Source organism: Rutidosis leptorrhynchoides, chromosome 10 (genome assembly GCF_046630445.1).
Source record: "Rutidosis leptorrhynchoides isolate AG116_Rl617_1_P2 chromosome 10, CSIRO_AGI_Rlap_v1, whole genome shotgun sequence".
Classification (NCBI taxonomy): domain Eukaryota; kingdom Viridiplantae; phylum Streptophyta; class Magnoliopsida; order Asterales; family Asteraceae; genus Rutidosis; species Rutidosis leptorrhynchoides.
The window spans coordinates 221,286,883-221,300,026 of record NC_092342.1 but is presented as its reverse complement, the minus strand read 5'-3'; the positions used below and the strand labels follow the sequence as shown (position 1 = coordinate 221,300,026).

The 13,144-nt window shown below is 31.2% G+C and overlaps 1 protein-coding gene across 1 annotated transcript; it reads left to right on the top strand.

Annotated features, from left to right (window-relative positions):
- The first annotated feature begins 2,772 nt into the window (after nucleotides 1-2,772).
- Nucleotides 2,773-12,782, top strand: LOC139870825 (uncharacterized). Its single transcript, XM_071858596.1, has 5 exons — nucleotides 2,773-2,912; nucleotides 3,011-3,639; nucleotides 3,787-3,882; nucleotides 4,096-5,007; nucleotides 12,769-12,782. The coding sequence occupies exons 1-5, from the start codon at nucleotides 2,773-2,775 to the stop codon at nucleotides 12,780-12,782; spliced, it is 1,791 nt and encodes a 596-aa protein (XP_071714697.1).
- The last annotated feature ends 362 nt before the right edge of the window (nucleotides 12,783-13,144 follow it).

Genomic DNA, 13,144 nt, shown 5'->3' with positions numbered 1-13,144 from the left:
TAACACATTTATTGTACCATCAACTCTCACAAGTTGTAACGAACCTTGCCTACAAAAGAATGTTACAACGTCATGCTCAGCGTCTAATTTTGCATCAGCAAATGTTTCAACAACACCTGCTCAAGGTTTAACTTACATGTTACATTATTATTATTATAGATTATTATCAATTTTACGTACATATAATTATCAGAAATTTCTACATTTGAGTACCAGTTACGTATTCTCAACTTACTATTAACATCTTCAAAATTTTCTATTCATGTCATAGTTGCAAACTGTACGTCAAGGCCTAGTGGCAGACCCAAGAAAAATGTCACTTGCGATAAAAACTGCTCTTCATCTACGTCTGATGGTTTGGAACTTCTCTTACAATATTATACTTTGGAACTGTATAATAATTTTGTCATCAATATTCAGATGTCATGGAAAGGTTTACTGATAAATTAATAAACAATAATACTAATTTCCCTTTTGCAGTTTCTTACCAGACAAGACGATCAAAAACGCGCAGCCACACTACAAATGTCCAGGTCAATGTATCACTTGCCAATGACAACAATGTTCCAGGTAATCATTAATAGCAGAAAATATTTTCATATAATTAAAATCACATATTGATAATTTTTTCAAATTACAAAATCATTCTTTAATATATACTTATAACTATGGCAGCTTACCGCAGAGGAAGAAAACCCAAATATGTTTTTTCTAAAATAGAAATGATTCCACTTGGTTTACCTGGTGATCCTATAAATACTCCCAGCGCGAACAGGTCTAAATCCGAATCTAAACAGGATCCTCCAATTTCAAAAGGTGTGCAAAATAGTTATATTTCGTAGTTATTAATGCGTAATATAAACATAAATATAAAAATAAATATAAATATAAGTAAAAAAATAATTTTAACTTAAATTTTAATTGTGATCTTTTGAATGTAATCAGACTATCGAGACATAGGGGATCCGATATATATTTGTACCTCATGTAATGCTCGATTGTGGAAATCTAAAGCAATGCGTGGGAATAAAAGCTTTGCCAGAAAGTCATACACGTTATGTTGTTTAGCAGGAAAGGTAGAGTTACCATGTTTGCAAGAACCACCTAATTTACTGAGGGGCCTGTTTGCAGGAAACTCACAAAGAAGTAAACATTTTATTGAAAATATTCGACGATATAATATGATGTTTAGTTTTACTTCCATTGGTGGGAAATTAGATCACTCAGTCAACTCAGGTGGAGCTCCTTACGTATACCGAATGTGTGGTCAAAATTATCACTTGGGGGTAGCTTATTACCTGTAGACGGTCAAGATCCGCGTTTTTGCCAGTTATACATATATGCGACTAATAATGAAGTTGAAAATAGAATCAATGCGTACAGGTCACGTTTTTATACTTAATTATATACTATAAACTTCAGTAATTCATTCCCTATGTTATTGTTAATTATAAACAATAAAGCTATATTACATCTAAATTATTTACAAAATTTCATTATGCAGTAACAGCAAATCTCACAAGTCGAAGAATGCGGGAAAAAATTCAACACCTTTATCTCTTGATCCTTCAATTGTATTTGAAATAAAGGGTTTATTGGATAAAACCCTTTGGTAAAACAATTCAGAATGGCCCGGGATAGGTTTGACGTTAATGCAGCTGAACCTATAAGAATGAAGCTTATTGGTAGCAGAACTACGGATGGATGGAGTAATAACTTACCGATAGCTGATGAAGTAGCCGCGCTAATAATAGGTGATCTTGATGGTACAATGGATAAAAGGGACATACTTTTGGAAACTCAAGACAAAAAAATGCAGCGTATATGTGAGCTTCATCCTTCTTATCTTGCACTTCAGTATCCTTTATTATTTCCCTACGCAGAAGATGGTTACAGGACAGACATATTGCATAAAGGTGTAGAAATAGAAGATGTGTCTGGACATGTTAAACTCACAATACGCGAGTTTTTTGCATTTAGATTACAAACCAGAATTGGTGAAACCTCATTGATCTTAAAGGCTAGAACATTGTTACAACAGTTTATTGTTGACGCATATACAATGGTAGAAAACACGAGGCTCCACTACATACAGAATAATCAAAAAGCATTCAGAATTGTTCAGGCAGAAAGTTTATACGAAGCTCAGGAATCAAGAAATTACGATGTTTCAATTATGGGCACAAGAATCACTCAACCATCATCATTTACTGGGGGTGCAAGGTACATGAGAGAGAATTATATGGACGCAATGGCGATTGTTAGAGCATATGGATATTCGGATCTGTTTATTACGTTCACTTGCAATCCTAATTAGCCTGAAATACTGCGGTTTCTAGAAACAGAAAATCTTAAACCCGAAGACAGGCCTGACATCGAAACCCGTGTTTTCAAAATTAAGCTAGATGCTTTGTTGACCCAACTAAAAGAAGTAAAACTATTCGGTGGATTAATTGGAGGTAATTTTATATGAATTCTTTTTATACCATTAACACAAGATTATTCAGTTCATACTAATCATTCTAACATCAGACAATTTTTTTTTAATAAATTACAGTGTTGTACGTGGTGGAGTTTTAGAAGAGAGGTCTTCCTCATGCTCACATATGCATTTTTATAGATAAAGCAAACAAGATACCTAATGCCTCTGACATCGACAATTTCATATGTGCTGAAATACCAGACAAAGATGAAGAGCCAGAGTTGTATGCACTTGTCTCTGATTTTATGATGCACGGACCTTGAGGATCGGATAACCCATCTTGTCCTTGTATGAAAAAAGGTAAATGCTCAAAGAGATTCCCTAAAGATTTCACAAACGAAAGTCGATTTGACAGTGAAGGATATCCAGTTTATAGACGTCGTGAAGATGGTAAATTTATAATGAAATCGGGAACAGAGCTTGACAACAGGTAACCTTTTTGTTCGTATTTACAGTACTTATTATTAAAAAAAACTAACTTTTTTAAAACTTGGAATGTTTACTTATTTAAGTTATCAAATTCTGCAGAAACGTAGTTGCATACAACAAGACGCTACTCAAAGAATACCAAGCTCATATAAATGTTGAGTGGTGCAATCAAGTTAGTTTCATTAAATATTTGTTTAAATACATCAACAAGGGAGCTGATAGAATATCAGTGTCTTTTCAAACAAACCCGGATACTAATGCGGGCCAGAAAATATCAAAAGCTAAAGATGAAATTGCTGAATATTTTAGCTGTCGGAATATTTTTGCGTGTGAGGCTTCATGGCATTTATTTGATTACCCGATATTATACACACAACCTGCCGTGTATAGATTATCTTTCCATTTGCTAAACCAAGAACCAATTGTATTCGATGCTCATGATGACATGGATTCAGTACTAGCTAAGCCATCTGTTGGTGCTTCACAATTCTTAGAATGGATGAACTTTAATAGTTCTGATGCTGAAGCAAGGCAGTATATTTACATTGAATTCCCGTGCCATTACGTATGGAACATCACTAAAAGGAAGTGGATTAAGAGAACAAGTCAAAGAACTGTCGGTTGCATTCATTTTGTCCCTCCAAAAGCTGGTGAGACTTACTATCTTCGTATCTTGCTCAATAAAGTTAAAGGCCCAACCTGTTACGAAGATATACGCACTGTGAACGGTATTTTATACCATACTTACAAGGATGCTTGCTATGCTATGGGACTGTTAGCGGACGATAAATAGTACGTTGCTTCGATCAAAGAGGTTCATCAATGGGCTTGCGGTGAACAATGTAGAGACCTCTTTGTTTCATTGATTACATCAGATAGTATCTCATGTCCTGAACGTGTGTGGCAACAAACATGCGACTTACTATCAGATGACCTCACACATGAAGTCCCTGAACGTCTGAGATCTAAGGGTAAGTGTATAATCATATAATTTATTTTGTATACTGATATTTATATAAAATATACATACTGCATACATGATACACATATAATACCATACTGAAACAATATGTTCATAAAGTTAAACTCATTGAATATAACAAATCAGAAAATGGACAAAAAAATATATAAAATCAGTGTATATAATATTATTACATGTTGTAACTATGTTTCTTTTGTGCCAGATCCAGATGCATTGAAGCATGTTTTGCACAACCATGCTCTTGCTAGAATTGAGAAACAATTAAATAGGTCGGGGTCAACTTTAAAAAACATACCCAATATGCCATTTCCCGATTATGAGTTCATACAACAGTCGTGCAACATGTTGATTCACGATGAGCTGTCATATGACGTAGAGACTCTTCGTGAAGAACATCAAACTTTTTTATCAACAATGACATCTGAACAAAAGTTAGCCTATGACACAATCGTTGCTTCAATTGATAATGATGAATCACAACTATTTTTCTTATATGGTTACGGAAAGAATTTTGTTTGGAAAACTCTTGCAGTAGCAATAAGATCACGCGGAGATATAGTAATTAACGTTGCCTCAAGTGGAATAGCTGCATTACTTTTAACCGGAGGTAGAACAGCACATTCAAGGTTCGCCATTCCGATTAACGTGTTAGAGGATTCATTCTGTTCAATCAAACCTGAAAGTGAACTTGCTGCCCTGTTGAACCAGGCAAAGTTAATCATTTGGGATGAAGCCCCGATGATGCACATACATTGTTTTGAGGCTTTTGATCGTACAATGAAAGACATTATCAAATCGAATAAGAGTTTTGAGCCATTTGGTGGCAAGGTAGTTATCTTTGGTGGTGATTTTCGCCAAATTCTTCCAGTGATACAACGAGGGACAAGGTCTGAAATAGTTGATGCCTCAATCCATTCATCATATTTATGGCGAAAATGTAAGGTTATGAAATTAACCAAAAACATGCGTCTCAGATGTGATAGCAATGATTCTGAAATGAAGGAGATTGCTGACTTTGCTGAGTGGATATTAAAAATTGGAGAGGGGAAGATTAACACTCTAAACGATGGTGAAGCAGACATAGACTTTTCTGATGAGATCTTACTTGAAACAGGTTCCAACCCTGTTGAAACAATAGTTAATTCGACATATCCTTCACTTCATGAAAATTTAGTAGATCCCACATTTTTCCAGACCAGGGCAATCTTAGCTAAGACAAACGAAGAAGTAAACTCGACATATCCCTCACTTCAAAGGATTCTTGGATGGCTTGAAAGTTCTTGAAGCAGAATCATGACACGAAAACAGTTCAAGTAAGATTTTCACTCGAAATAAGATTGTTATAGTTGTAGAAATTGAATCAAAGTTTGAATATGAATATTATCTTGAATTATAAAGATAACCTACTATAAATAACAAAGGTTCCTTGATCTTAGATGATTACTTGGAATGGATTAGAAAGCTTGGAAGTAGACTTGCAAACTTGGAAGTATTCTTGATTTTTATGAAACTATACTTATGGAATTTATGAAGAACACTTAGAACTTGAAGATGGAACTTGAGAGAGATCAATTAGATGAAGAAAATTGAAGAATGAAAGTGTTTGTAGGGGTTTTTGGTCGTTGGTATATGGATTAGATATAAAGGATATGTAATTTTGTTTTCATGTAAATAAGTCATGAATGATTACTAATATTTTTGTAATTTTATGAGATATTTCATGCTAGTTGCCAAATGATGGTTCCCACATTTGTTAGGTGACTCACATGGGCTCTAAGAGCTAATCATTGGAGTGTATATACCAATAGTACATACATCTAAAAGCTGTGTATTGTACGAGTACGAATACGAGTGTATACGAGTAGAATTGTTGATGAAACTGAACGAGGATGTAATTGTAAGCATTTTTGTTAACTAGAAATACTTTGATATGTGTCTTGAAGTCTTTCAAAAGTGTAATAATACATATCAAAACACAACACGTATATACATTCTAATGGAGTCGTTAACTCTTCGTTAGTCGTTACATGTAAGTGTTGTTTTGAAACCTTTAAGTTAATGATCTCAATTAATGTTGTTAACCCAATGTTTATTATATCAAATGAGATGTTAAATTATTATGTTATTATGGTATTATAATCTATGAATATCTCTTAATATGATATATACATTAAAATATCGTTATAACGATAATCGTTACATATAAGTCTCGTTTCGAAATTCTTGAGTTAGTAGTCTTGTTTTTACATATGTAGTTCATTGTTAACACACTTAATGATATATTTAAATATCATTTTATCATGTTAAATATAGTGTATCAATATCTTAATATGATACATATGTATTTAGTAGACGTTATCATAATGATAATCGTTATATATATCATTTCGAGTTTCTTAACTTAGTAATCTCATTTCTTATGTATATCACACATTGTTAATATACTTAGTGAGATACTTACTCATCATAATCTCATGTCAACCATATATATATGTCTATATATACCACAACATGTAGTTTTTACAAATTTGTAACGTTCGTGAATCGCCGGTCAACTTGGGTGATCAATTGTCTATATGAAACTTATTTCATTTAATCAAGTCTTAACAAGTTTGATTGCTTAACACATTGGAAATATTTAGTCATGTAAATATCAATCTCAATTAATATATATAAACATGGAAAAGTTCGGGTCACTACACTTTACATTTCGTGATATGTACTTTTATCAAAAATTAGACTTAATCATCGATAAACTATATTACTTCGGAATGTAACTTATTCAATTAAGTGTTTTGGTCATTTGCTTCTATAATTCATTTTCTCATTATCTATTAAAATATGTTAATAATATCGAAACGTTTTATATCTAAATTGCTATTATACTTTATCACATTGTAAAATATATATAATTTAGAAAAATATAAATTTGTACATCTTATTTATAATTGAAATATTTAATTATCAAACGAAAAAATAAATGAGTGCCATTATCGTTTACAAAATAATTTCGAACCCATATATATACTCTATATATAAACACATTTTAAGTACACGTTGCAAGTAATTTATATAATTATCTCTATCAATTAATATTCTAACATTTTAATGATCAATTTCTATTATTTCAAAAAACATTTTCATATAATTAAATTAAATCTTTTAAATATAATTTGGTTAGCTAAAGTCAGTTATCATTCTCTAAAATGTTTCATTTATATCGTATAACGTTTTCAATATTATGAAAACTTAAATAATTATCTTATCGAAAGACACGAGGAAATTATTGTAAAGCATGCGTTGAAAGTTATACAGGAATCTCCACTATCTTTTTTCTAGTTCTCGTTAAATGACAATTTGTTCTTACTTGCAAATCGTTTTACCATTTATTCCGAATACTGATAGAAAGGACAGATTTCTTAAATCACAGTGGACCTCTCAACAGAGACCCGTAATCATAACACAATGAATCTTGATAATTCAATCATTTGATATTAACTTTTAATTTCGTCGATAAATATATTGAAACAATTACGTTCATGTAAGTATTATACATCTAATACTTTGTTAATGTTTTCAAGTTATCATATATATATATATATATATATATATATATATATATATATATATATATATATATATACATACATACATACATACATACATACATACATATATTTATATATAATTATATATATTTATTTACACATAATTGTTCGTGAATCATTGGGAATAGTCGGAGGGTAACTGAACACATGAACACAGTTTTAAAATTTTGAGACTCAACATTACAGACTTTGCTTATCGTGTTGGAATCATATAAAGATTAAGTTTAAATTTGGTCAGAAATTTTCGGGTCGTCACAGTACCTACCCATTAAATAAGTTTCGTCCCGAAATTTGATTGGGATTGTCATGGTTGACAATAAGTATGTTTTCATGACGGATACGAGTTAAAAATTTGAGTTTTATCATCAGTGAGTAGTAGGAATAAAATAATTTGCTTATGTGAAGAGTACGAGTGAAGCTATCACAAAAGAGTGAAATGAGAAAAGTAAAGTTTCTTCATATCTTTTGACATAGATATGGTTGATTTCCGGAGTTCAAGGGATTTAGAGAAAATCTTCGTAATAAGATTTGATTCTTAGGTAATTAAGGAAATCAGAATCCTATTCAAATAAATGTGATCATCTTCCTCGATTTCTATGTCTGATGTTCCTACTATAAATTTACTTCTCCCGTTTCATTATTTCACCACTCCTATACTTTCTTCCTCAATTCATACTTCCAAAAAATTTTGAAAATGTTAAATCCAGTTCTGATTCTTGATATACTCCTAACTTTCATATATGTCATTCTTCTTTTTCATCTACCACCAGAGGAATCTGTTTACTTCTACTATGCTCTTGGGTTTATAGTATTTTTAGTTCTCCTGTGTCTTTATATTTCTATACGCATCGATAAACACGGTTTGTAATTTCTTGTTGCTCATTTTTTTTATTTATATTCCGAGGCTCCATGTTTTTTTTTATCTTCCCATCTCTAAGTAAAGCGATTAAGGTGTCTTGGATTAGTAGATTAAATCTTTGAATTTCAAATAATCATGGCTAACGTTCTACGAAAGAAAGGGTACTAGCACGATCTGACTTGCTAAATTACCAGAAAATTCAGAAAAAGATAGAACTATCAGGAAGATATGTTCTTAATATGTTTGGAGATTAGGTAGAATGTAAGAGTCGTGTAACATGGCACATGATGATGTTATAGTCAGTGAATCATCATGTTCCATTAGAAACACAACATGACTTACTATAATATAATCACGTTGATCAAATGTCATTATATTATACTAACTCATGCTTCAATTCCCAACACTACTTCAAAAACATTCATATTTTAAATTCAAATTTTTTAGAATGTAGAAACTAAAACAGTTTCCTTTATGATGTAACACAGATAGAGCTAAGAGGTAGTTAATTTCGGATACGAATAGTCATGAAGATATCTTCAGAAATATCGAGGATATTTATGATGAAAGATACGATGATATCTTAGAATTTTAAATATCTAAAATTAGAGGATGATGAAGAAATTTGTCCGCAAGGGTTTGGAGTAAGGAGCAAGGTATTCGCTAAAGACTTCTGCAGACACTGAGTCATTTGGATTCTTTGAATGCATATTTAGTCTTTGTGATTTGTCCACAACTTTCTTCATAGTTTGCTCAATCCGTTTTACAGTACCAAACCTTCTCTTTTTCTGAGCTTTGCCAACACAATATTCTTTATCATTAAACTTTTGGCTGTTAAGGTCATTTACAGTTTTTGCTGCTTCATCAGTATTTTTCAAAATTCAGGGTATTGATTCGTAGACTGGGTGCTTTTCAGAATTTCAGAATTGAAGATCATAATTCTAGGAGATAAATGTTATATGTATACATATAACTGTTGATGTAGAAACGCTGCGAGATTCGAAATACTGATTGCTAATTCTCGGTAATTGTTATGGCAATTCTCGTTACAAGATGCGGATGAGTATATGATAGGGTTTTTAATGAACAATATTAATGGTTTTTCGGAGAGACTTAAGCCAATGAGTAATGAAGTTGCTGGTAAGTTTACTGCTAATGTGGTGGGATATAAAAGGTTCCCCGGTAACGATGACGATGGGCAAACTTATATATCAAAGTTATAATAAGGCTTATTCGAATGAAAGGTCAAAGTTGATTTGCTAGAGGTGTGACGAAATTGGCTACTTTGGAAAGGAATGTCAAAGTTATTTTCGGTAATAACAACGCCAATGGATCACAGATTCATGTTAAACTTCTATTTAAGTTCGGCGAGTTTTCCAGGTGCATAACTATATGCATAAGTCCTTCTTTTCGTAGGTAACGTGTGGTTGGATCATCCTCTTGGTTATTTCTTAATTGAGGTGTTTTCAAGAATCATGAAGGGTTTGAATGCATATTGTTATCGTCAATAAACATATGATGTTCTAGAATTTTGAATGATACAAACATTTTTCTGGTTTTATAAATAAAAGTGATGTTCCATCACAGTTTTGAAGTCAAAGTATAGTTTTGAAAGATGTAGGGATTTAAGAGTTATGTCTTCTATAAAATCTTGGCTTGGATTTTGATTTGTCAAAATCAGAAAATGTAATTAAATTTGGATGAGAATGGTTGTTTTGATTTCTATGAACGAATGTATATTGCTGTGAAAGTAGTGAGTATAGTTGATGATTGCTGAATCAGATTCGAAGAATGTAACATATTAATCGTGAATTTATATATCTCTTGGGTATTACCTACCCGTTAAAAGTTTCACAAATAATATTTTGTACAAGAGAATTTTTATTACAGTCTTTATGAAAATATATATATGTATATTTTCTCTAGACGAAATACGGCTTTAATGAGTTAATATAATATTAAGCTCATTTAATTTTCGGCTGGAACTAGAATTGAATAATCTCCAAAACTTTAGAAGTTTCGTAATCTTCACGGATTATCTCTTTAACGTAAATGAAATTATGAATCAATACTTCATTATTCATTTTATTTGATATTTTTTCGGTGAATGATGTTGGTGCTTGTGGAATTCTTATGAACTTTGCAAGATATGATGATATTTTCCAGAAAGTTTCGAGTATATCGAAAGTGTAAAATCAAACATGTAATTGAATAATACACTTAGTTAACGGAATTCATTGAATTTGAAACAGAGATTGTAGTTAACGATGGTTAAGTCGTTAATGAAGGATGTATATCATTGCATATTAGTAATATGAACTAGCCGAGTAGTATCTACCCTTATTTAATTCATACATAATAGCTTAGTACGAAAAGATATATTATGCTTAAGGCTAGAATAGATAATCTTTAAGACTTTAGAGATTACATAATCGCTGAAGAATGTTTCTCCAATAAAGTTATGATTTAATACTTCATCAGTTATTGTTGTTAGTACTCCTTGGCAAGGTTGCAAAATTCGCTATTTGGGAATTAATCGGTCGGGACTTTGGAATGATTAATCGGCAATTCGGGGATTAATCAAAGATTAATCGGATTGTACAGTATACATTTAAATAGTAAATTTTAAAAATTATATGTGTAACTATGGAAAAAAAAAACATAAATATAAAGATAATTTTTAACATAATTGTCTAAAATTGTCCATTTTACTTCAAAACTATAAAATTCTAGTTTAAATTCATGTTAAAATGTTAACAATTTTGAACTTTGACTAACTTTGATTACCAAATTCAATTTTGATTCATCAATTGACGTTGACCGTTTAATTAAACGGATTTTTAGAAAACGGAACGGATTGTGTGACGACCTGGAAATTTCAAATCAAATTTAAACCTAATCTTTATATGATTCCGACACAATAAGCAAAGTCTGTAATGTTGAGTCTCAGAAATTTTAAACTTTTCATATATGCAATTACCCTTCGACTATTTCCAACGATTCACGAAACATTATTTGTAAATAAATGTGTATACATATAAATATAAATATAAATATAAATATAAATATAAATATAAATATATGTATATATATATAATAACTTAAAATAATAATATACGATATAATTAAATTATTATTAAAATAAATCTATATATATAGAAAGAGTATATCAAATATAATTATTTAATAATTGTAATACTCGATGGACATTTCGATTATTATTGAGAGAAGTTTAATTCGAACTTATGTGATTTTAAAATAAACGGTAATCCTAAAATAAGTTTTATAAATTATAGGCTTAGTAAAAATGTATTTAGGAGCTATTTGTTAAATTTTAAAACTTTTTATATTTTACTTGGAGTTGGGAGTGAATAATTAATGCAAATTTTATTTAATAGTTAATGACCGAATTTTATACCATTATGACCAAAATAAATAAATATAGTTAATTTAAAAATATGGGATTTTTCTAAACACTTTTATCCACCACTAATTAACAACGGAACACGAAATAATATCCTTAATAAATATGTCGAAGCATAAGATACCAAATTTAAGGTTCTAAGATAAGTTCACACGCTTATTTTCATATCTATTCTTATCATCAACTTGTATGATCTTTTTCCACTATCTAAAATGTTGCTAGATATATATATATATATCCTTAGATATGACAACATCCGTGATTACAGTTTATGTAGTGTACGGTTCCTTTATTGATGGAATTATTCAATATAGAATTACCATTTCAATTCACAGCCCACGTGTTCCAACTTGTTAGATTATTAATTTGTATTATGGTTAGTCTTGTTGAAAATTGGTACATGATATAACTAATATCCACTACTCCCTGTCTCCTTTGTTTGATAAAATTCCCACTAGTTCTTGTCTATTTTATTTGATAAAAATTTATCTTCACAATAGGCACATAATTGAGTTATGATTGATAACTGTTTTGTTTCTTCTCTAACTCATATATATGTATACAAGTGTAAATAGATTTACATAGATACATAAACCAAGCGCACTTACATGAATCACCTCCCTCTCTCTCTAATCGACTCTCTCTCCCTCTTAAAATTCTGGTTGCTGTTTCGAATCACACAACTCCACCATAACTTTAAACTTCCTTGAGCAACCCACAACAACTATACTAGTCTTTTAACTGCTACTTCCTTTCGTCCTATTTTGAAGCCAATCAATACCCATTATTTCTATTACCATTCTTATTTCTAATTTTCTGTCCAAACACCCCCACTACCACGTCACTTTAGTTTCTGTTTTGCTGCAAACACCACCATAACGATCCATCACTCGCTACTATACTATTTCAAATTTTGTTTCTGTTGATCGAGCAACACCAACCAAACCTATCAATTGTACTATAGTTTTGGTTATGTTGATGCAGCCTCACCACCTTAATTAACACCACATCCATCACCACTCGCTACATACCATCTGTTTCTGTGTACTGTTACTAACAACCAACCATCGAAATTCCATTTAATCCACTAGATGCTGCTACAATGCTTTCGTGTCTATTTCTATCTCAACAAAACAACCATCATAACCGTCACCTTTATGTTTCCTCTTTAAATTTTTTTTCTTTCTTTTCTTGTTCTCGATCACTGCAAGAGCTGCTATTCTCGCTTCTGTTTCAGCTGTACACGACCACCACTTCACACCTTGAACCACCACTAAACTTCAAGCTACCACTGCCATTACCTTCTTTTGTGATTTGATAAACCTGCTGCACATACAAGAACACAAATGCAAATACACAC